Below are 21,106 nucleotides of genomic sequence, written 5' to 3'. Positions count from 1 at the left end.
ATATAAGTATTTAAAACTTGATTTCGATTCATTCTTCTCACCTCTCGCCTCTCTAGTGACAGGGATGTAGTGGAGGCAGTCGTACGCACGTATGTCACGCTTACATTTGTGCACATATCTGGAAATGTGAAACTTGTATTAACAGTATTTATCACAGATTGAGAGTAGTACATTATAGGTATATATAGAGGTGTCTATATGTCCATGCATGTGTCCATCTGTCTCTCACATTACATTGTTACATTTATCAGGAAAGCTGCTAATTAAACTGTGATGAAACTTGGAGTGAACATTAATTAGTAGAAGTTATTGGGAGGATGATTGTGGGGATATATAGAGGCACCTATCTGTATGACTGTCTGGAAGCCACACTGATATTTTTACAGCATCTTGAGAACACAAGAAGATATTCTACATACTGTACAGTTTAATTGACAATGATACTAACACCACATTTGCTTAACTAATGACATCTAGGTCTTAAATACCACTTATCTAATTTTCATTCAGTTGTTCATTGCTGTTTCTTAAATACCACTTATCTAATTTCCATTCAGTTGTTCATTGCTGTTTCTTAAATACCACTTATCTAATTTCCATTCAGTTGTTCACTGCTGTTTCTTAAATACCACTTATCTCATTTTCATTCAGTTGTTCATTGCTGTTTCTTAAATACCACTTATCTCATTTTCATTCAGTTGTTCATTGCTGTTTCCTAGTTTTTACTCTTCTGTTCTTACTGTTCATGTACGTCATCGTACTGATAGCTGTGATTCGGAATGCACAGCTGTGCAGGGGAGTGTATGTTACTGACGTACTTGATTGCACTAGCAGACTTGACACTGCTTAAGATTTCTTACCTGTTTGCTTGTATATAGGGATACGTTAATATTTCCTATTTTGAGACACGTGGCCTATATTAGAGGTGGCCAAACCGCGGCTCGCGATCCGCTTGCGGCTCTTCAGCACTTCAAGTGCGGCTCCCGGTGAAATGCTGGGTGACGCACACTTTGCACCTCGAATGAAATGAAATAATAAACAAAAACAAAGAGAGAAAGTCAAAATGATGTATTATTTGTGATCATTTTTCTCTGTTTCTCTCTCCTGTTTCTTTCAGCCTGCATGTTCACGGCAAAGCTCACTTGTTGATTGCATGCGTATTTTGAAGTAGGATGTGCAGTTGAAAGAAACTTTCATAATTTTGAATTTCATTCATTTCATGGACAATGGCGTTGAGCAAACCCTCCACGCGTAATAAACGAAAGCATGCGGCTTTAAACCAGACTGGGAGGAAGAGTTTGCTTTCACTACAAACAGTGGTAAACCTGTGTCTCATCTGCAACAAATCTCTTACACACTGTCTGTAGCCTACTACAAGGCGAGCAACCTCAAACGTCATTACCAAACAAATCACAACACATTTTCATCAGAATATCCTTCTGGATCAGACTTAAAGCAGATGCTGCATTCGGTGTTCAGTAAAGAAGCTGATTTAGCGACTCAAGCGAGTTTTGTTTGGCAAGCATGGAATGTGGCAAGCGTCCTTATTCAGATGAATTAATCTTTTTATACAAATGGAGTGTTGGCGCTAGACTAAAAAGATGCATGTTTAAATGTTATATTGCAGGTATAAAATGATTATATTTATATTTTGCGTCTCATCATAGAGAAGCAGAAACAGCCGCTGGAGCCACATGTTGATAGTTTACCATTTCTAAAAGGAATGAATAGAATAAGACTAAACCTCCAGAGAAAACTATTTTATTTTGCATGGATGTAAAATCCCTGTACTCATGTTTCTAGGAATTAATCTTAAACCAGTATGTGTACCATTTGCATTCTTTGTATGTCTCTTTTGCTCCTGTAAATTGTGATCCTCAAGTACACATACGTCTAATTATACTGCTTGCATTTTTCTGTTTTGTTTTCTAGGCGTGTACAAAATACTCTATTAATGGCTCGTCTTTTTAAAGGAGCGGGTTTGTTCTGAGAGGGCTTTTCACTTCATTCAGATTTCTAACTGATAAATGCAGGGTTGATTTTTACAGGACAACACTATGGATGGAACTTAAGAAAATCAAATACAGCTTTGTATCAAACATAAAGACAGTAACTCAAAGTGCACCATCTACACAGAAGAAACTTCACTTCACATGATCTTAGTATTGCAGCCACATTAAGCAAGAGGTCTCTGTCATGGTTAGCAACACATTTATCATGCAGGGTTTATAAAACCCGCCAATATGAAGTCACTATCTGAAATGGTTTTTGAGATGCAAGGCCTCAATCAGGTGGGCTTCTTCGGCAAGAGGTGAAAGGGTCGTCTCACTGAAAACATGAAGAAACCGCAGTGGTTTATCAGACATGAGCAGGCATGGACCAGAGGAGCTCCAGACTCATCCAAGCTCCCCTCACAGAGAAGCCTAAATATGAAATGACGTCACACACCGACTTCAATTAAGCCTTGATAAATAAAACACAAATGTTTATTTACATAAATATTTCCAAATACTGATCTTCCACATAGAGGACAAATTATATACAGTGATGGTAGGGTTGAAAGAACTTCCTTAGAATGTGACATTCAGTTTGAATGAAGAAACAAACATTCCAGATGCGTATGTACAGCAGGGTCTCAGCTTGCAAGCCCAAGGTTCTCAAAATTCCCATCAAATGGCACAAAAGGCAGGAGAGAGTCACCCTCTTCAAGTGAAACTTAGAACCGGCCTCCTATACTGCATTACGTGACAATACAGTTTGTAAGAAAATACCCAGGTAAAAACTCAAGAAAAGAAAGTGATTTGTTTTAACCCTAAATGAGATTGACCAGAAGTAACCCTATGTGACTATGACTCCAGAGGAATTGTATTTAGAAGGATATTAAACTTAAAACAAACATTGTCTTTTGGCTTAAACAGCAGTCCGTGGTAGAAAATCATTTTTCAAGCACAACGTTTAATGAATATTGTGCTCTTTTTTTATTATGTTAAAACTAACTACAGGTTTCCCATATTTCTAACAGTGTAAGTGAACAGCATTTTCAAAGACAGTATCTGTTTGAGCTGTTAATTATTTTGGTGTTGCTTTGCTTTACCTAAATGGCAGTCAAGTTTCCAAGTAAACCAGCATCAACTTTGGTTAGGCTACACGTGCTAATTGAAGTGACCGAAGGTGAGCAGCAGTTTAAAAAAAAAGACAGGAAAAATAATACAAGGTAAAAAACCAATAGATTTACCTTCGATTAAATAGCGCAAAAAATAAAGATACTGTCTATAAAGATTGCTTTTGTTACAACAAATGAGGTTAAGTGGGATCACTAAGATTCATATTTTATATATATTTATATATGTATATATCTCACAACTGTCAGATCCATGGAACCCGTGTATATCTAGAACATACAAAAAATTCAAGTAAAAAAAAAAAAAAGAATTGTATTAATTTAGCCATTTTAGTTTCATCGAACTTAGAAATCCACAAGCAAAACTGTTCAGAGGTGCTGTCCCAGCTTCCAAACCCCGTTAAAAAAAGGGTAGGCAAGGAGACCGCCGCTCTGGCAATGGAACTGGGAAAGGAAGTGACATCACTGCTGGGCTCCGGCTGCCACTGGCGTCCCCAGGGCACTGGCAGCAGAAATGATGGGCGAGCCAGCCATCGGGCCGAGAGGGGAGGAGGTTGGCATTGCAGAAATCCCTGGACAAGACAAAAAACAGAGCGGTTTCAATCCACTCACAACTTCAACCCAACAGGGCGTGTTTACCAAGGTGTGGCTTCAGCTACAAAATCATTTCATACATTTCACCGTCGTGCAATTCCGCTGACTATAGATCTCAATGCGCTAAACGTATTCTCATTTTAAAACATCCATGCTGGTCAAAGCATCTTACTGGCTGCAAAGCATGTCAGTCATTAGGGGGAAGGGGCTGGTTGGTTACTGACAAGACAAAGCCCTGAAAGGGTGGAGCCAGGTCGAGCCTTGCACCAGATACCATGTTTTAAAATCCAAACATGACTGAGACCTGTCCAGTGAATGGATGTGCATGCTGTGAACCGTATGAATTAGAGACCTGTACAGTGAATGGATGTGCATGCCATGAACCGTATGAATTATAGAGACCTGTACAGTGAATGGATGTGCATGCCATGAACCGTATGAATTATAGAGACCTGTCCAGTGAATGGATGTGCATGCCGTGAACCGTATGAATTAGAGAGACCTGTACAGTGAATGGATGTGCATGCCATGAACCGTATGAATTAGAGACCTGTACAGTGAATGGATGTGCATGCCGTGAACCGTATGAATTATAGAGACCTGTCCAGTGAATGGATGTGCATGCCGTGAACCGTATGAATTATAGAGACCTGTCCAGTGAATGGATGTGCATGCCGTGAACCGTATGAATTAGAGACCTGTCCAGTGAATGGATGTGCATGACGTGAACCGTATGAATTAGAGACCTGTCCAGTGAATGGATGTGCATGACGTGAACCTTATGAATTATTGAGACCTGTCCAGTGAATGGATGTGCATGCCGTGAACCGTATGAATTATAGAGACCTGTCCAGTGAATGGATGTGCATGACGTGAACCGTATGGATTACTGAGACCTGTACAGTGAATGGATGTGCATGGCGTGAACCGTATGGATTATTGAGACCTGTCCAGTGAATGGATGTGCATGCCGTGAACCGTATGGATTATAGAGACCTGTCCAGTGAATGGATGTGCATGCCGTGAACCGTATGAATTATAGAGACCTGTCCAGTGAATGGATGTGCATGCCGTGAACCGTATGGATTACTGAGACCTGTACAGTGAATGGATATGCATGGCGTGAACCGTATGGATTATAGTGACCTGTCCAGTGAATGGATATGCATGATGTGAACTGTATGGATTATTGTTTTAAATGAAAATTCAGGTTTGCTATAACATGCGTTTCTTTAAGAGACTAACGAGCGGAAGTGAAGTGGAATGAAGCTGTTAAAGAGCTCCAGCACCAGGAGGACGGTGCTTACCTGACATCATGCTGGCTGAGCTGACAGGGGTGCTACCCGGGCCCCCCATTCGGGACTGCTCTTTCACTATGGGGTCTGCAAAGACAACAGCACAGCATCATCCACACCGCTCACATCTCATTGAATGTTATAGGAGCCAGCACAGCATAATCTGCACCGCTCACATCTCATTGAATGTTATAGGAGCCAAGCTTTCATGGCACTGGACTTTCTTATATTATACAGGCAGTGCACAGCACATTCTTATATTATACAGGCAGTGCTTACAAAGTCATCTGGGGGCTTCAGCAATGGTGGGGAGAATGCATTAGTCCCAATCAGAGACAGAGTTCTCATAATGGACCCGGTGCTGTATATCAGACAACTCATTTCATTTAGTGAGGCTTCCATAGTTTCCTTTTACTATTAAATAACATTTATTTTCATACTGCCTTTTGTTTTATACAGGCATTTCAAATGTAGAGGAAGGGTCACTTTGAACACTTAAGGGGATACAGAAAAGGACATTGTCACTTCCACTGTGACCCCCCGAGGAGTGCGAGCAGCCATCTATTAGAAGATCATTGACAAGAAGTATGTAACATCCACCCCCATTGGCACGGCTGTAAATTCAATTGCAGCTCTCAGTATGATACAGACGATGATCATGACAGAACAGGATGCACAGAGTGCTATAGATGATACAGACGATGATCACGACATAGAACAGGATGCACAGAGTGCTATATATAGAAGTGGCAAGCTGGATAAGCAGCTCTCCAGATAAATATGCACATAGAAGTGTGACACAGATGAACAGATGTATGAACAGACAGAAAGGGATAGCAATAAACTTGCCAAGTAAAGTTAATACCAAGTTTCATGACAACTGGATAACCGCTTTGGATATGTATGACATACTCCTGTCTCTTTTTGGACATACTGTGTTTCAGAAGCAGGGCGCAGTGCAGTTACATACTCACAGTAGTAAGGGTGGTCCATAGCCTCCCGCGCAGTAAGCCTTGCTTGGTGGTCGTATCGGAGCAGCTTATCCAGGAAATCCAGGGCCTCGGGGCTGATTAAGTGCTGGTTCTCACTGTGAACAAAGCGCTCCCATCGCTTACGAGAATGCCTGGGAAACGAATCAGCAAGCACGGAAGAGAAATCAACCAGCAAGTTACAGGTTTGCCAAACTTCACAGAAGATACAGCCCCACTTTCTATTCTTCCCAGCAGCTGTTCAGGATGATCTTTGTTTCAGTGATTAAGAGTAGCTGAGTAGAGTGTCTTATTAGAAGCGTTTCACAGTTCTCCTACACAAGATGACCCAGCGTACACAAGCATGTCAGTAACACACATTCCCCCATTGCCACAGCTGTGAATTCAATGTTAGAGCCTGAGTGTGACATATAGCAGATACCGTACAGAATAGTACGGAATTAGAAATGGCAAAACACACCCCTTCACACTACTGTACGGCACTGTACACACACCCCTTCACACTACTGTACGGCACTGTACAGACACCCCTTCACACTACTGTACGGCACTGTACACACACCCCTTCACACTACTGTACGGCACTGTACACACACCCCTTCACACTACTGTACGGCACTGTACACACACCCCTTCACACTACTGTACGGCACTGTACAGACACCCCTTCACACTACTGTACGGCACTGTACACACACCCCTTCACACTACTGTACGGCACTGTACACACACCCCTTCACACAACTGTACGGCACTGTACACACACCCCTTCACACTACTGTACGGCACTGTATACATCCCTTCACACTACTGTACGGCACTGTACACACACCCCTTCACACTACTGTACGGCACTGTACACACACCCCTTCACACTACTGTACAGCACTTTACACACCACACACGCAAGAAGCTTCAGGTTTCAAAGAAAGAGGAAGCACTCACCTCCCTAAGATGTCATTAAACCGCGGTTCCAGTTCAATATTGTACTTGTCAATGTAATCATACAGATCTTCAGTGCCCAAGACTTTGGCTATTCTCACCAACTGAGGAGAGAAGTAACATTGCAGACAATTATATAAAAGGTGTTCTGTGCCAAACCTTCAAGTCAAAGATTTATTTTAACACTCCTGTCTATCCTCTGATAACGAGGACACAGAAAGGGTCAAACTATAAAGAACTCTTTGAAATATGTTGGCGTGTTCTATAATTCTCCAGGTATGCAATTGCTGTGTTATGAGATTTACTGAGGTATAGTGCTTACCATCAGTGCTTAAATATTTAAACACTGCTTGAAATGTGCGCACAAAACGTTCAGGATTTCTGAACACCATTTTGGTGACAAGGCGGCATGTTAAGAGACTTCCAGTTGAACATTTGTCATTTAATAATAATAAAGAAAATTATTATTATTATTATTATTATTATTATTATTATTATTATTATTATTATTATTATTATTATTATTTCTTTGCAGATGCCCTTATCCAGGGTGACTTACAAGATATCACATTATTTTTACATACAATTACCCATTTATACAGTTGGGTTTTTACTGGAGCAATCTAGGTAAAGTACCTTGCTCAAGGGTACAGCAGCAGTGTCCCCTACATTGGACTGAACCCACAACCCTCCGGTCAAGAGTCCAGAATCCTAACCACTACTCCACACTGCTGCCCTTTAGTATTTGATATTTGGCCCGGTTTAGATCATTAGAGTCCATTCTCTCGATCCCTTGATTCAGGCTCCCATCCTGGCCAGAGAAGCAGTACCTGATCGTAGTTGTCGTGTCCATGGAAGAACGGCTCCTTTCTGAAGATCATGCTGGCCAACATGCAGCCCAAACTCCACATGTCCAAGCTGTAGTCGTACATCTACAACACAGAAGAGGTGCACAAAATTCACATCTGAACCCAAGTCTGACAACTGTGACTGCCCACAACAAACTGTAAAAAAATGAATGAAATCAAGCTGTAACATACAACCACAGCTGTACAGACAGTACACTTAGCAAGTCTCATTACAATCGGACTTCCTGCTGTGTAAAATTATAAACTATTAATAATGTGAAACTATGACACAGATGGAAGTACAGCCTCCTCCATTATAGCCCAATTATGCAAGTGTGCAAGTAAGGACAGACGTCTCCATACATCCCTAGATTCTGATTCTCTCAATAACTTATACAAAACTGTTCCTCACCAGGTTTCTCGAGACATTTGTTGAATGAAAGTGCTTTTCGTGTTTTTGCTGGGTTTCAAGCACGTTCGAAAAGGAAACATCAGTCTTCAAGTAAGCCAACCCATATTGCATTGTGCGATTTACCCTGCAAATCCATACTGGATTATGCGATTTACCCTGCAAAACCATATTCCACTGGGAGGACTGTCCTGCTTACCTGGTAGTCTACAAGGAGCTCTGGACCCTTGAAATAGCGCGAGGCGACTCGCACATTGTAATCCTGTCCAGGGTGGTAGAACTCAGCCAGACCCCAGTCAATCAGTCTCAGCTACAAAAGAAACAGAAAGCATGTCAGTCATATACACTCTGCGACGGCCGTCCATTCAAAACCAGAGTCACCAGGCATGACCGTGACATTCATCAACAGTATGTACAGAATACTAGAGAGGAAGAATTAGCACTGAAGTGTTTAAATCACAATCTGATCACTCTTTGGATACATGTAACAATGCAAGTGTGACATGCATACGGATGGATGAATCCCCATACCCTCCTCGATATCTAGATCATGTTTCATGACAACGGGATGAGCTGTTCTCCAGATATATGCAAGCGTGTGACACGTACATCCCTTTGAGACAGGATTTCATCAGCTGAAACATGGCAAATCCAGACAAACAAGCAGGTCCCATTGTACATCCCCTGGTACTGGGACGAACATGGCTTTCACGTTTAAATATTCTTTCAAAACTGAAACCACTATTCAAATATGCTTTCATTCAGATTTAGCTGGAAATAATATTCTATGTTAGTGGGATCAAAATAAACCTGCTATCCATGAAATGACTTGAGAAGAGAGAAATTCTTCTGTGCTGTACAATGCGTAATTTATTGCAGACCTCATTTATGCATTGGTTTTGCATGATATGTTTGCTATAAATGATGCTACATGAATGAACATTCAATGTTGCCCCCCTGCACTCAAAGCCCTGCCCAGGGCCCCCCTGCACCTCAAAGCCCTGCCCAGGGCCCCCCTGCACCTCAAAGCCCTGCCCAGGGCTCCCCTGCACCTCAAAGCCCTGCCCAGGGCCCCCCTGCACCTCAAAGCCCTGCCCAGGGCCCCCCTGCACCTCAAAGCCCTGCCCAGGGCCCCCCTGCACCTCAAAGCCCTGCCCAGCACTGGAAGAATCCATGGTTATCCATGCAGGGAATTGTTAATCATGTAATTGGATGTATCCGTACTTTCCTGTGTTCATGGTCGATCATGACGTTGTGAGGTTTCACATCTCTGTGCATGATTCCCATACTGTGGCAATAGTCAAGAGCCTGGAAAAGAATCAGTACCAAAGAGTTTAAAAAAGAAACCAAATACAAATAAGAGAAGTTTTCTGTATAAATACAGCAAACAGTTGTGTTCAAGGGGCTCTATGGAAGCACTAGTCTGCAGAAGACCAATGTTACAATACATGTATTTAAATCATTTTTAAATAGTGCTGGGACAAACATGGGTTACTCTTGTTTAAACAGTCCTTCAATTCTTAATACTTGAATACTATTTCATTTGGAACTAGCTGGTAAACAAAGTAGAAATGTGTACCACATTACAGTAAAACAAAACAAGAGTAAAATAAACCCCATTTGCAATTAAAGAAAGAAGAGAATTGTTTTTAAGACTTCATTCATGCATTGGTTTCCTCAGATCCAGTCATTTATAAATTATGTTATATGAACGAATACAAACATGGTCATTTCTGCAGCGAATACATTTCACACAGTGTTAGTTTGAATATTCATCCCAGCACTAAAAAAGTATTTTAATTAGGTATTATTGTTACGATGACCTAACAGATGAACTAGCACAGCATCTATGCAGCAGCTCCAGAGGGAACAGCTCATATATTTCTGTATAAAACCCTTTAGCATGGCTTGGCTTCTGGTATTTATACACATGCACAGAACAAACTGAGTTCAATACATGTTCTAATGCAGTATTCAGTGTGTAAGTGAAATGATCTTTGTGAAGTGCTGTGGTTCCATATTGTGAACACACTGTCCTCCCAGTGTTCCAGAACCCCTGCCGTGCTCACACCTTTGCTGTCCCGTGTTGTCGGTTTCATCATATTCCCGATAGTTTTGAGACTTCTTATTCAGAAGTAAATACAACTATATAATTACCCCCCCCGCCTCCTTTACTTGGGAAGATTCTTTTCTTCAAACATCACAGTGTATCCAGTTCATGCTCCCTCCTACAACAATGCTGATTTTCTGTTCCCACAACATGCCACACATTTCAGTCACCAGCATTGTTGCAGGAGGGAGCATGATCTGGATACACTGCAATCCTTACAAGATCATTTTTTCTCCTTGTCAGTGCTCTTGATAAATGTTGAGAAATGTATTGCCAATTTATGACCCATGATGTGCGATTCAAAACTGTATAAGTGGGCAACGTGTTAAATATAACACTATGATCCGACCAAAAGACAGGACACAGCGACGGTAATGCAATGTGTTTCCTAGAAACTTCACAGGGTGTTACAAGTAAGCGAGCGTGAAAATAGAAAACATACCTTTAGGATCTCGTACATGTAGAATCGTATGTCATAGTCTGTTAAAGTCTGATACAACTGCTGTTGAGAAGACACAAAACACAAGTCACTCACAGTTCAGTGCTTCACATATCTAGTTAGTCTGCTTTTTCAAAGCAAGAAACTACACAATGGTTACCTTAGCATAAGGATACACACTCCCAAAACGAGGGATGCAAGTCTGTTATGATTGAAACTTTCAGCTTTTCACTTCCTAGGATGTATTTTGTTTAACAAAACATTTAAGTTAGGATACACAGTGTTTGCGTATGAAGACAGCCCTAGACATCTGAACACACAGATTAAGTATGAAGTCACAGTTATCCCTACCGAGGGCAGTCAGAATAAATCAGGCAAGTCTGGTCATAGAACTGATTTGACGCTTGTCTACAGCCGTTCCTGCAGTATTGTATCTAGAACTGGGATGCTGGCTCTAACATTGCTTTTTATGAGAAAGCAGCAGAACTTTAAGCTGAGATTTGAAGACTGTGAGTCTCGACAGATCCACCATCGAATATTTCTTGTTTTTCATTACAAGATTTAACTTTACATTCATTTAAATTCCATGACAGCACAGTTATTCCCTGAATGCAGCTGTTAAGTATAGTTAAACATTTCAATTCCATGCATTATGAACAGAAGTGTTGTGGTTCTCTCCCTCATGAGGATACAGCTCCCTGGGGGCTGGTCTGGGACTCTATGAATGCTCATGGTGTATGCTGGAGGTCTTTAAAACAGCACGCTGACATTTAAAAAAGAAAACTGTACCTTGAAGTCTGTGTTGTTCACATGTTCAAAAACCAATGCAGGTGTCCTGGACTGAGAAAAGAAATCCTCAGGTTACCTCATGGTACACTTGTAGGTGTTTAGTTGTATTTATTCAACATGTTTGCCTGTTCTCCCATAGACTACTCTCACAAATATTAGTCAAACATTCAAACTGCTAAATTGTAGACCTGGCTTATAAAGTACAAGTCTAACAGCAAGCAGCTTGACGTTTCATATACACATTATTTACGACACTTGTTTTGCAATGACTCAAATGGTTTACTTTGTATGTTTTTGGTAAGTCAGTTACATTGCAATGACTCAAATGGTTTACTTTGTATGTTTCTGGTAAGTCTGTTACAAGTCTGAGTTCAAGAGCAGCCACAGAGACATGCTGCTGATACTCGATCAGCCCCTGTGTTTTCAAGTACGAACCAGCACCACCTGGTGATCTGCCACTTTGAATTAGGCTTCCTTTCATTTTTCTGGTTATACACTGCAGTGCTCTAGATGGTGCTGCGCTTACTAATAGAAGCACACGGATAGCTGATCTATCCCACAATGCTTACTAATAGAAGCACACCGATAGCTGATCTATCCCACAATGCTTACTAATAGAAGCAGACGGATAGCTGATCTATCCCACAATGCTTACTAATAGAAGCACACTGATAGCTGATCTGTCCCACAATGCTTACTAATAGAAGCACACCAATAGCTGATCTATCCCACAATGCTTACTAATAGAAGCACACTGACAGCTGAGCTATCCCACATTACTAGTCTATGACTGGCAACTAGAAGAAAACAGCTGCCCCAGAACACAGTCGCATGAACACAGACTTTTAAAATAAAGAAATAGGGATGGGAATCTAGAGATTCATCACTTAATAAAAAAGTGATCTCCAAATATTGACCACGCTATAGGTAAACGTGTGCATCCTGGTACCTGTCCTATAGGTCCCAATTGCAGATCAGAGTGAAACAGAGCAGTTTATCACTTGTATGCACTGGATTTCAAATAATTACATCTCCCAGATTAAAGAATACAAAACAAGCCAAGAGCTATTTGACCAGGAGAGGTGATAACATTAATAGTGTTCATTTTAAAACCTGGGCGAGCACTCCTTTAACTTCGTATTGTGCAAGTGCTTGTATCTGGACTTGCTCAGGAGCCTGCACACTGTCCCAGGTTCAGTTTAAGAGCAGCTGAAGGAGATCCTCACCACGGGGTCTTTGACGATGTCAAGGAGATTGATTATATTGGGGCCGCCTCGCAGGTTCTCCAGGATCTTAATCTCCCTCTTAATTTTCTTCTTTTTTACTGGCTGTAAAAAGAAAGGATTTCTCATAACAGCAAAAGCGTGTGCTGTTCACAATAGGTGTAGATCTGGTAGAGAATGCACACCCAGGCTAGTCTCAGCTCCAGAATGAACAATACCACTGACACATTAACAGCGTTAAACCTGGCTTTTAGTCTGTTTTCTGTTTGGATTGAATGCCATAGCATGTAGTAGTTTAAAACAAAGAAGTGTGTCTGTGTTTACATGTGTATCTATACACAGACAGAGATTTTTGTAAACTACTACATGCCACAGAGTTTAAACGTTCATAAAAATGTACCAAAATGCACATCCCTGGAGTTTAACCTTTGTGTTACCATGTATATTTGATGGATGGGACATAAACTTTGGGGCATGTGCGTTTCAGGAACACACAAACAGAAAAGCTAGCACGACCTCGGAGGTGAGAGTGTACTTTCTCATGCACTCTTTATCTGACGAGCCTGACTTGCTTCACTGGCACTGGCCTGACATAGTAAACAGTGCACAAGAAATAAAATACACTCAACTTGATTAGGAGGTAGCCACTGAACACTGAGAAACATACAACACTTCCATTCATTCACTGGGAGTATCAATATCAAGAGCACATTTGTATGTAACTGAAATATAATTATGCCAGATTACAAACCGGTTGTACCTTCAAGTAACATAGTAAGTCCTTTAGCGCCATCTACTGGGTTGTACTCTGTGAAATACATCATCACAGCTGTGTAGCCTTGGGTGTATCCAGAGAGGTTCAATAACAGAAGTACCTGACTCTGTGACATTACACAACTGAACTGTGAGACAAGACTATGCAAGCTCTGAAGCATTGGACTACTAAAACAAACTGCTCTGGACTCTCAAGACCATGTCTGGACCCTCGAGACCATGTCTGGACTGGTTTACACAGGTAGATTACCAATTGAATTATTAATTTGTGTACAGATAAGCAGTATTGTCATTGCACATGTTGCTTCCTAAATAAATATTCAGTCCAATGTGCTTGGGTTCTGATATTTGGAAGTGCAGATCAAAGACAACACTGGGTGGAATACCACAATCAACATTGATCTTTTCAGAGGACATTTTTTGCTCAAATATTAGAAAGTGTAAAGCCAGCAAAAAAGAATCTTGCAGGTAAGAAAGTAGCAATTTCAGACGATATATAGAGCACATCCCTTAGACTCGAGCTGGTAATATTACTGGAATATATAGTTCTGTGCACACTAGCTTACACTTTACAGACACTCCCCTGCGGTGCATTGGAAATGTACCAATTCAATAACCTGTATGTACTACAGTGGCATGGCGTTTTATCAGTCTTACCTTTAGTATTTTCACCACTACTTTCTCATTGTTTGTGATGTTTATTGCTTCAAACACTTCGCTGTATTTGCCTCGACCGAGTTTACGAACCAACTGGTAGTCATCTTGATTTCTAAAATAAATGAATATAACAGCCATCAGATCACCATATTGCACATGTGGATACTATGTGTGCAGAAAGCCAGCCACAGAACAGCCCCTGTACATTTAACATTCTCCTTGACTAGCTGAAATAGGCAGGGACGATCTAGCCCAATTGGTCAGGTTTATGAAAAACTAGTGTTGGTACAAACATGTTTTTTTCACTAATATTTTACAGTAACAGTACTCTACTGTACAGTTTCTAATGGTGGCTTTTTCTAACTGGTGCAACGACTCTTAAAGTTTAAACATTTAGGAAATTAAACAAACTTTTTACCGTTTTCACACTGGGACTGTGAAGTGGTGTTGAGTGCGCACTGAATTAAGACTCGCAACCTGCTTTCTTTACACTCCCCTCTGAGTGCGACTGACTGCTGGACCAGCTAATCCACCTCCTGCCAGAGGTAGTTTCAAATCCACATGAATTACTACCAGAGTCATTTTACCCAGCATTAGTGTGTGTAAAAAAAACTAAGCCACGTTTTTAAAAAATGCAACGTACTTTTTCAGTTGCGCCTGTGTCCTGCATGTAAAGATTAACATTACACAAGCGCACATCAAAAGAACTGCACTGCATTGTCAACTCCAGCTTTAGTGTGATTACACCGAGGAAAAACTAAACCGCATCAAACCTGGGATTAGCTTCCAGTGCGAACAGAACAGGGAGCAAATTCACATTAACTAGTCCCGGATCTGACTGCTAGATTCAACTAATTTTGCTCAAGTGTGAAAACAGTATTACTCCCCTAAACTCCAGAAGAGCCCTGTCCCGTGTTAATGTCAACTCACCCCCACTCCACGACGTGCGACTCATAGTCCCAGTACTCCCGGGGGCGGTGCGTGTTCACATCCGTGTAAACTCTAGCCCTGCTCGGCACGGGGCCCGACATGTCAGACAGCTTGACAGAGGAGGAGGAACGAGGGGCAGGAGCGAAGACTATGGGGGGCGGAGCGAGCTCCCACTGCCGATCTGCACACACACCTGGGGGGCTGGCCTGGGGGGCCTGTGCTGTACAGCTGTAAGCAAGCAAACACACAACCACAATGTTAGAGCTACTGCACTGAAGCCTGTAATGGTTAGTAGATTCAATTATTGAACTTGTGTGTAAACTGCCTATGGAAAAAATAGATTTGATTCAGTATTAGTCATTCTATATTTGTTTATTGTCACGTACAGTACTCGTGTCAGAACCAGTCCTTTTGACTGCTATAGTTAGATTCATATTGCATGCACATGTAATAAATGTAAAGCCAGCTCCAATAGGCGCCTAACCCAGGGGGCAGAAGGGCATGTGCCCCCTCACTTTGAATATGGGGGGGGGGGTCAAACTATATGCCCCCCTATATGTGTTTAAAATATAGAAATGGTAAAGTATTCAGAGGATGGGCCACATTTATAAACAATCACAATAAATTCTCTCTACACGAACACATTGGTTTGACCCAAGGTCTGCACCGTGGCTAACGTTAGCAAACAGTAAGAAAAGACGACGTGAAGTGAATGTGAACTCGGCAGGCGGTCAAGAGAGACGACGGCATGAACATGAATCCTTAAACATACGCACAGATTTACTTATGACTCGCAAAAATATCTGAAGGAAGAGAGAGTATAGACCATTATTAAAAGAATATAAGGTAAGGAAGAGAAAGTAAATTAAATAATATTGCGTCTAGAATTAAAAATGAGGTTAATGTTGCCGCGGGGCCATGAACAAGTTCAAGTTCAATTCCCACCTTTATCTTATTTAACTTGGATTAAGCAGTAGTAAATATATCAAAAAGTAGCATTTCAAAACCACAAGCCTGATTTTACTTTAGTGTAAAAGTTGGCTACAATTATTTTTTCATTAAAAACTTGTAACTTGTTCTTTGCTGATATTAATGCTCAGCTTTCATATCAAAACTTGTGTACTTACTAATAATTGAAACTTGTTTAATAATAAACATTTAGGTACATTATGTCCCTGAATTCCTGTAAAAATGTAGAAATAAATGCAGACTGATTTCAGTCTATCATCGACTGCATTGGTCTGGGGCAGGTAGATTTCACATACTTGGCGCATCCATTTTTATTTACTTTGGTGCCTGAGGATACAGGAAGTGGGAGTGCTGTCGGTGTAGCCGAACTCACAACTGTACTTGTTAACGGACGAGCAGTGTATGGTTGAGCTGCACTGCTGTAATATTGTCATGAATCAGCCGTTTCAACCAATTAGCATTGCCGTGTGAGGGCGGGTGCTTATTGTTTCAACCTATCAGCACCAAGCATTGCCCTGCTATAGGAAGCATTTACTTTGAGAGTCTCATAGCTCAGCAATGTCTGATGATAAAACGTGGAACTGTAGCATCCAGCACATTTAAAACAAAGCTGAGCAAGGAACATTTTAACTGGTAACATACATATCAATATATCTATCAATAAACAATCTTATAATATTTTGTATATGTTATTCTTTGTGTTTGTTTAGCACTTCCCTTTAATAAGTTGCATATTGGAATTACAGGTACTGTATAACATTGTGCAGATATACCACTGGTGCTACTTGTGGAATGTCCAATTATGTTTTTTTCTCTTCACCGCAGTGGGTCCCCACACAGCATAGATGTTCTGAGGGTGTGTGAGCGTCCTCCGATCTCACAAGCCTAAAGCCAGAATCGCTTTTACGCCGAGCAATCCAAAGCAGAGGTGGGCGGGGCTACCGATCCCAGAGAACAGAGACCAGCCCTGCCTCTTATCAACTCTGAATGTGCTCGGTGTCTGGCCAGTAGGGTTCGCTGTTGCGCGACGAGGAGAAAAGGGTCCCTGCCGGTTTCCCACCCACCATCCCAGGAGCCAATGTGATGCCCCCTTCGGAGTCCCCAGCAAAGTTCGGCCTCTTTGCACAACCTGGACGTGAACCGGCGCCATCCAAGCTGTGTGACTCGTCCTGCGCTCCCCGCGGCAGCACTTTAACTGGATGAGCCACTCAGGGACCCCTGCTCCCCCTTTTAAACAAAGTTAGGCACCCCTGCCAGCTCTACCTATATTCTCTCTCATTTCCAAGTTTAATCACAATCAGATCAACTCTATTTTAGCTCTATGTAAACTTGTGGGTATGACACTCCGTTAACTAAAGCACAAGGCCCGGGGAGCAATCTTGCCCCCAGAACAGTTTATTTATCCAGTCTTCCAAAGACAATCCCCATGTTATTTTTCTGGCTTAATCCTGTTCATACTTCTGTCCCAGATGACTGCAATCCGTCAGCCGGAAAAGCGGTGCAGTTTCACTTTGCTGTACGAAGGACGCATCGTGTCGCAGACCTTTTCACAGAATACAGCTGTGTGCAGGATCCAAAGCCTATGGAGTTTGAAAATATGAAGGCAGCATCTCAAATGGTTTATGACCTATTACCAATAAACATACGTCAAAGCTGCTTAAGAAATAAATAGATGACCGCTTTTATCTTTCTGGAGAATGTTAAGCAATCTCCAATATCCTATTTTATTATATTTTAAAAGGATCAATTTGGACCAGTTTCTCAAAGCACAATAATCCCTATCAAACTTAGTAAAGGTTTAACTTTCTAAAGCTGAGGAGCAAAATAAATATTCACCTACTGTACCTACCCAACGTGCAAGAATGGCTACATGTTTCATACAAATACAAAACAGTCATTTGTGATTCCAAAATAATTTCAAGAAATTTGATTATTGGTTCCACCAGAGCCGGTTTAGTGGGTGTGGATAACTGTACAACAGGGCAGCCCACGTCAGCACAGCCTTATTGAACCCCTGTGTTCCACTGATTAGTGACTGATCAGCTGACATCACAGTCAACACAAGCACTTATCAGTAGCCAGGGTGCAGAAGTCTAAAAAGCTCACAGTTTATATCCTGGTTTGCAATGCAATAGGTAAAAAGGACCCTTTTTTGACATTGGCTAAATTAATATTATCCAGCGAGACCTCAGAAACTGGTATCATGGCAACTTCCCTTAATCCCAACCCCTTAACATGGAAATTACATTTTAGAACATTCTTTTTTTTTTATAGAAATTACTCAAATGTAATTTTTTGATCAAGTCTGTTATGGTGCTTTGACTTGGGGAGTTCAGGATCTGCTCTTCAATTCTAGTTGCCTGCCCTAGATATCTGTAACGCACAAAAGATCAACCAAACCACCCACACAGAGTGCCATCTACCTGAAAAGAGTGTACTGCCAGACAATCAAGAGTTCCCGTCCAAAACTTGCAGCATTAGGTAGTTATAAATGTCATAAAGTTTGGTTACGTGATTAATGCATTGATCATTTTGCTCCTGGTTTGTGGGTCCTGAACTATATAGAACTGATCTGATTAATGTAGTGTAGACAATAAATAACCCACCGTTCACAAACTGCCTGCACTGTCAAACTCTTTTCGGCCTTTCTTCAATCTGGGAATAAAAATCATGCTCTTTCACACAAATGTCAAACACTGCCCTGCTGTCTTCATTACATGATTAACCACGGATAATGTCAAGTCCTGTTAAATATATTTCCATATACACAATAAATGGAAATACCTCCGCACCGAAATGATATGTATTTAACAAATACACTGTCGTATAGTGTCTGACCGGGTATCAGAATGGACTGTATTTAGAAAAAAAAATATCTTGGCCGTCTTAGTTTTCTTTTAGTATTCTTCGTGCACGGGGGACTAGGCCGGACAATCTTTGTATGTACATTTAATCCGTTGTATGCATACTGATCGGAGCAGAACAAAATGAACACGCTACCCTTATAATATCAATGTAAGTTACACACCGGCGGTACAGCCTTCTTTTCTCAAACCCCGCTGCTATTTTTACACCCATCCGCATCGGTCTCCCCCCCTGATCTCCCAGCTGCTCAAACTGGCTGTGTAGGGGTTAACCCTCATGTACCCCTGAGTTCACGGAGGTCTGTATGCTCTGCTGCCTGGATTAAATGGTTGCACATCGCTTGCACCCGTCATTGTGGAGAGTGAGAGACCACCTCGCCCTGGCTACCCCGGACCACACCCAGACGCGGTCCAGGAACCTCACCCGCCTCTGCCCGGGCGTTCTCTTTACCTCCTCCGGTTGCTCTCGGTGTCGGTTCCTCCGGTAAGGCGGCCGGTCCCTTCCCTGTCTCGTCGGTATCGACAGAGAAGCTATTTCTGCTGTATCAGAGACAATATGGCCGCGCCACACTCTCCCAGCCACACAGGAAACAGAGCGCGGGTGCCAAGGAAGCGGAAATGCAATGCAGGCACAGTCATAAACAGCGCGCCGGAGAGGCTAGATCGGAAAACTATCTTCACCTCTAGTTTGTTATATTCCAAGCTACCAGGACTCAACATCTAAGTTTAAAAAACTGAAGTCCTATGTTAGTACTCGTACGGAATGGTTGGGTGTCAAACTTGTTTTTGCCCAGTTCACCAGTTTTTCCACATTGAAACAATATTTTACACTGTTCTCCGTCTGGAACCAAACTCAACATGTGTTGGGATCAAGCAGGATATGCAAGACAAATACGTTTGCACAAAAACTATTTAAAGACGATACAAAGGAAGGACGGGTTTCATGCAGGAAAATGCAAGAAAGATTTGCACTCAGAAAACAGCCAGTTGCACTTTAAACCAAGTTTTGTAGCGGAGGGTTTCAGATGATTGGCCAATATCTTTTGGTATGCTATGGAATCCATTTTACCATGTATTGGAACTAAATTTCCTGTGCCATTAGAGGAAATACAGTCCCGTAGAAGGATATTACCACCTCCATGCTTGATAGGTATGGTGTTCTTTCGATTTGTGTTTTATCACTTCACAAAACCTTTGACCAGAACTCATATCCATCATTCCAATGCCGTTTTGCAAACGTTAAGCGACTGTCCTTGTGACGTTTTCCTAAGAGTGTTTTTTTTCCGTGGCCTGCGACCATTGAGACCTTCACGATGCAATACTCGACCTATGGTTGAAATGGAAACCCCAGTCCCACTTGCAGCCAATTCACTTTGAATATCTTTGGCAGTCAGTCTCAGATTGTTATTAACCTTCCTCACAATTCTTCTACTTGTTCTTGGTAAAAGAACCTTCTTTCTTCCAGACCGAGGGAGCGTTGTGACAGTACCATGAGTCTTGTACTTCTTGATAGTAGAAACAGTAGTTGAAATTGGGATACTCAAATGCTTGGAAATCTTCTTATGTCCTTCTCCAGCTTTATGACAATATATAATTTTCTGCCTAAGGTCTTCAGATAGCTCTTTACTTTTTCCCATATTGACTTATTGGTAATGACAGCAATCATCCTACGCCAAACCCTTTTATAATCTCTAAGAATGTTCACCTACAGTCCAGCATTTTGTTTTCGAGAAATTATAAATTTCCATTGGGGTATGTAAACTTTTGACTACAACTGTATTATATATATATATATATATATATATATATATATATATATATATAACCATTAGATGAAATATTTACAGAATACTTAAAAACTGCTGCTAGTCCACCATACTGTTACCAAGAGCTGAGCTGTATGTAAACCAACCTAAAGAATCCCCTCTCATCCTGCCATTGATGATATATAGGCCTAGGCCTTGACAGAGATTCAATAGTCTCTCATTTTATTTACAACACTACCATGGCTAGTCCTGTTTGTAGTCATTGTGTGTGGTACAGAGGGGATTGTCCAAATATGTGGCTGTTCCCCTGTGTGTTAATGAAGTCAGGCAGAGTGCCTGTTCTGGCATTAAAGTCACCGCAGAACAGCACACTTCACTGGGCCTGGA

At 41.5% G+C, this 21,106-nt stretch overlaps 1 protein-coding gene across 3 annotated transcripts; it reads right to left on the bottom strand.

Annotated features, from left to right (window-relative positions):
* Positions 1 to 2,457: 2,457 nt before the first annotated feature.
* LOC117431472 (casein kinase II subunit alpha) lies at positions 2,458 to 19,605 on the bottom strand. 3 transcript variants are annotated; one of them, XM_034916123.2, is made up of 13 exons: positions 19,405 to 19,605; positions 15,121 to 15,348; positions 14,191 to 14,302; positions 12,763 to 12,864; positions 11,537 to 11,587; positions 10,751 to 10,807; positions 9,423 to 9,506; positions 8,398 to 8,508; positions 7,772 to 7,873; positions 6,945 to 7,045; positions 5,985 to 6,133; positions 5,023 to 5,097; positions 2,458 to 3,693 (listed from the first exon to the last, which is right to left on the bottom strand). In XM_034916123.2, exons 2-13 carry the CDS (start codon positions 15,219 to 15,221, stop codon positions 3,584 to 3,586), a joined length of 1,155 nt encoding a protein of 384 aa, XP_034772014.1. In that variant the 5' UTR covers positions 15,222 to 15,348; positions 19,405 to 19,605; the 3' UTR covers positions 2,458 to 3,583. The 3 variants fall into 3 exon arrangements, with proteins under 3 accessions (XP_034772014.1, XP_058859769.1, XP_034772013.1); XM_059003786.1 differs by having other exon boundaries at positions 10,751 to 10,810; positions 19,378 to 19,602; XM_034916122.2 differs by having other exon boundaries at positions 10,751 to 10,810; positions 19,405 to 19,601.
* Between the last annotated feature and the right edge of the window lie 1,501 nt (positions 19,606 to 21,106).

This window comes from Acipenser ruthenus, chromosome 29, assembly GCF_902713425.1.
Source record: "Acipenser ruthenus chromosome 29, fAciRut3.2 maternal haplotype, whole genome shotgun sequence".
NCBI classification, from domain to species: Eukaryota; Metazoa; Chordata; class Actinopteri; order Acipenseriformes; family Acipenseridae; genus Acipenser; species Acipenser ruthenus.
The sequence above is the reverse complement of the archived record's forward strand: the minus strand, read 5'-3'. Positions and strand labels throughout refer to the sequence as shown.

What these genes read in the sequence shown, in the direction of transcription:
- LOC117431472 (XM_059003786.1), bottom strand. Translation starts at nt 15,221, where the DNA reads ATGTCGGGCCCCGTGCCGAGCAGGGCTAGAGTTTACACGGATGTGAAC. An exon ending in TAGTGGTGAAAATACTAAAG is followed by an intron (nt 12,865 to 14,190) that starts GTAAGACTGATA and finishes TTCTTTTTACAG; the next exon opens with CCAGTAAAAAAGAAGAAAAT. An exon ending in TTTAATGACATCTTAGGGAG is followed by an intron (nt 6,134 to 6,944) that starts GTGAGTGCTTCC and finishes TTCGTTTCCCAG; the next exon opens with GCATTCTCGTAAGCGATGGG.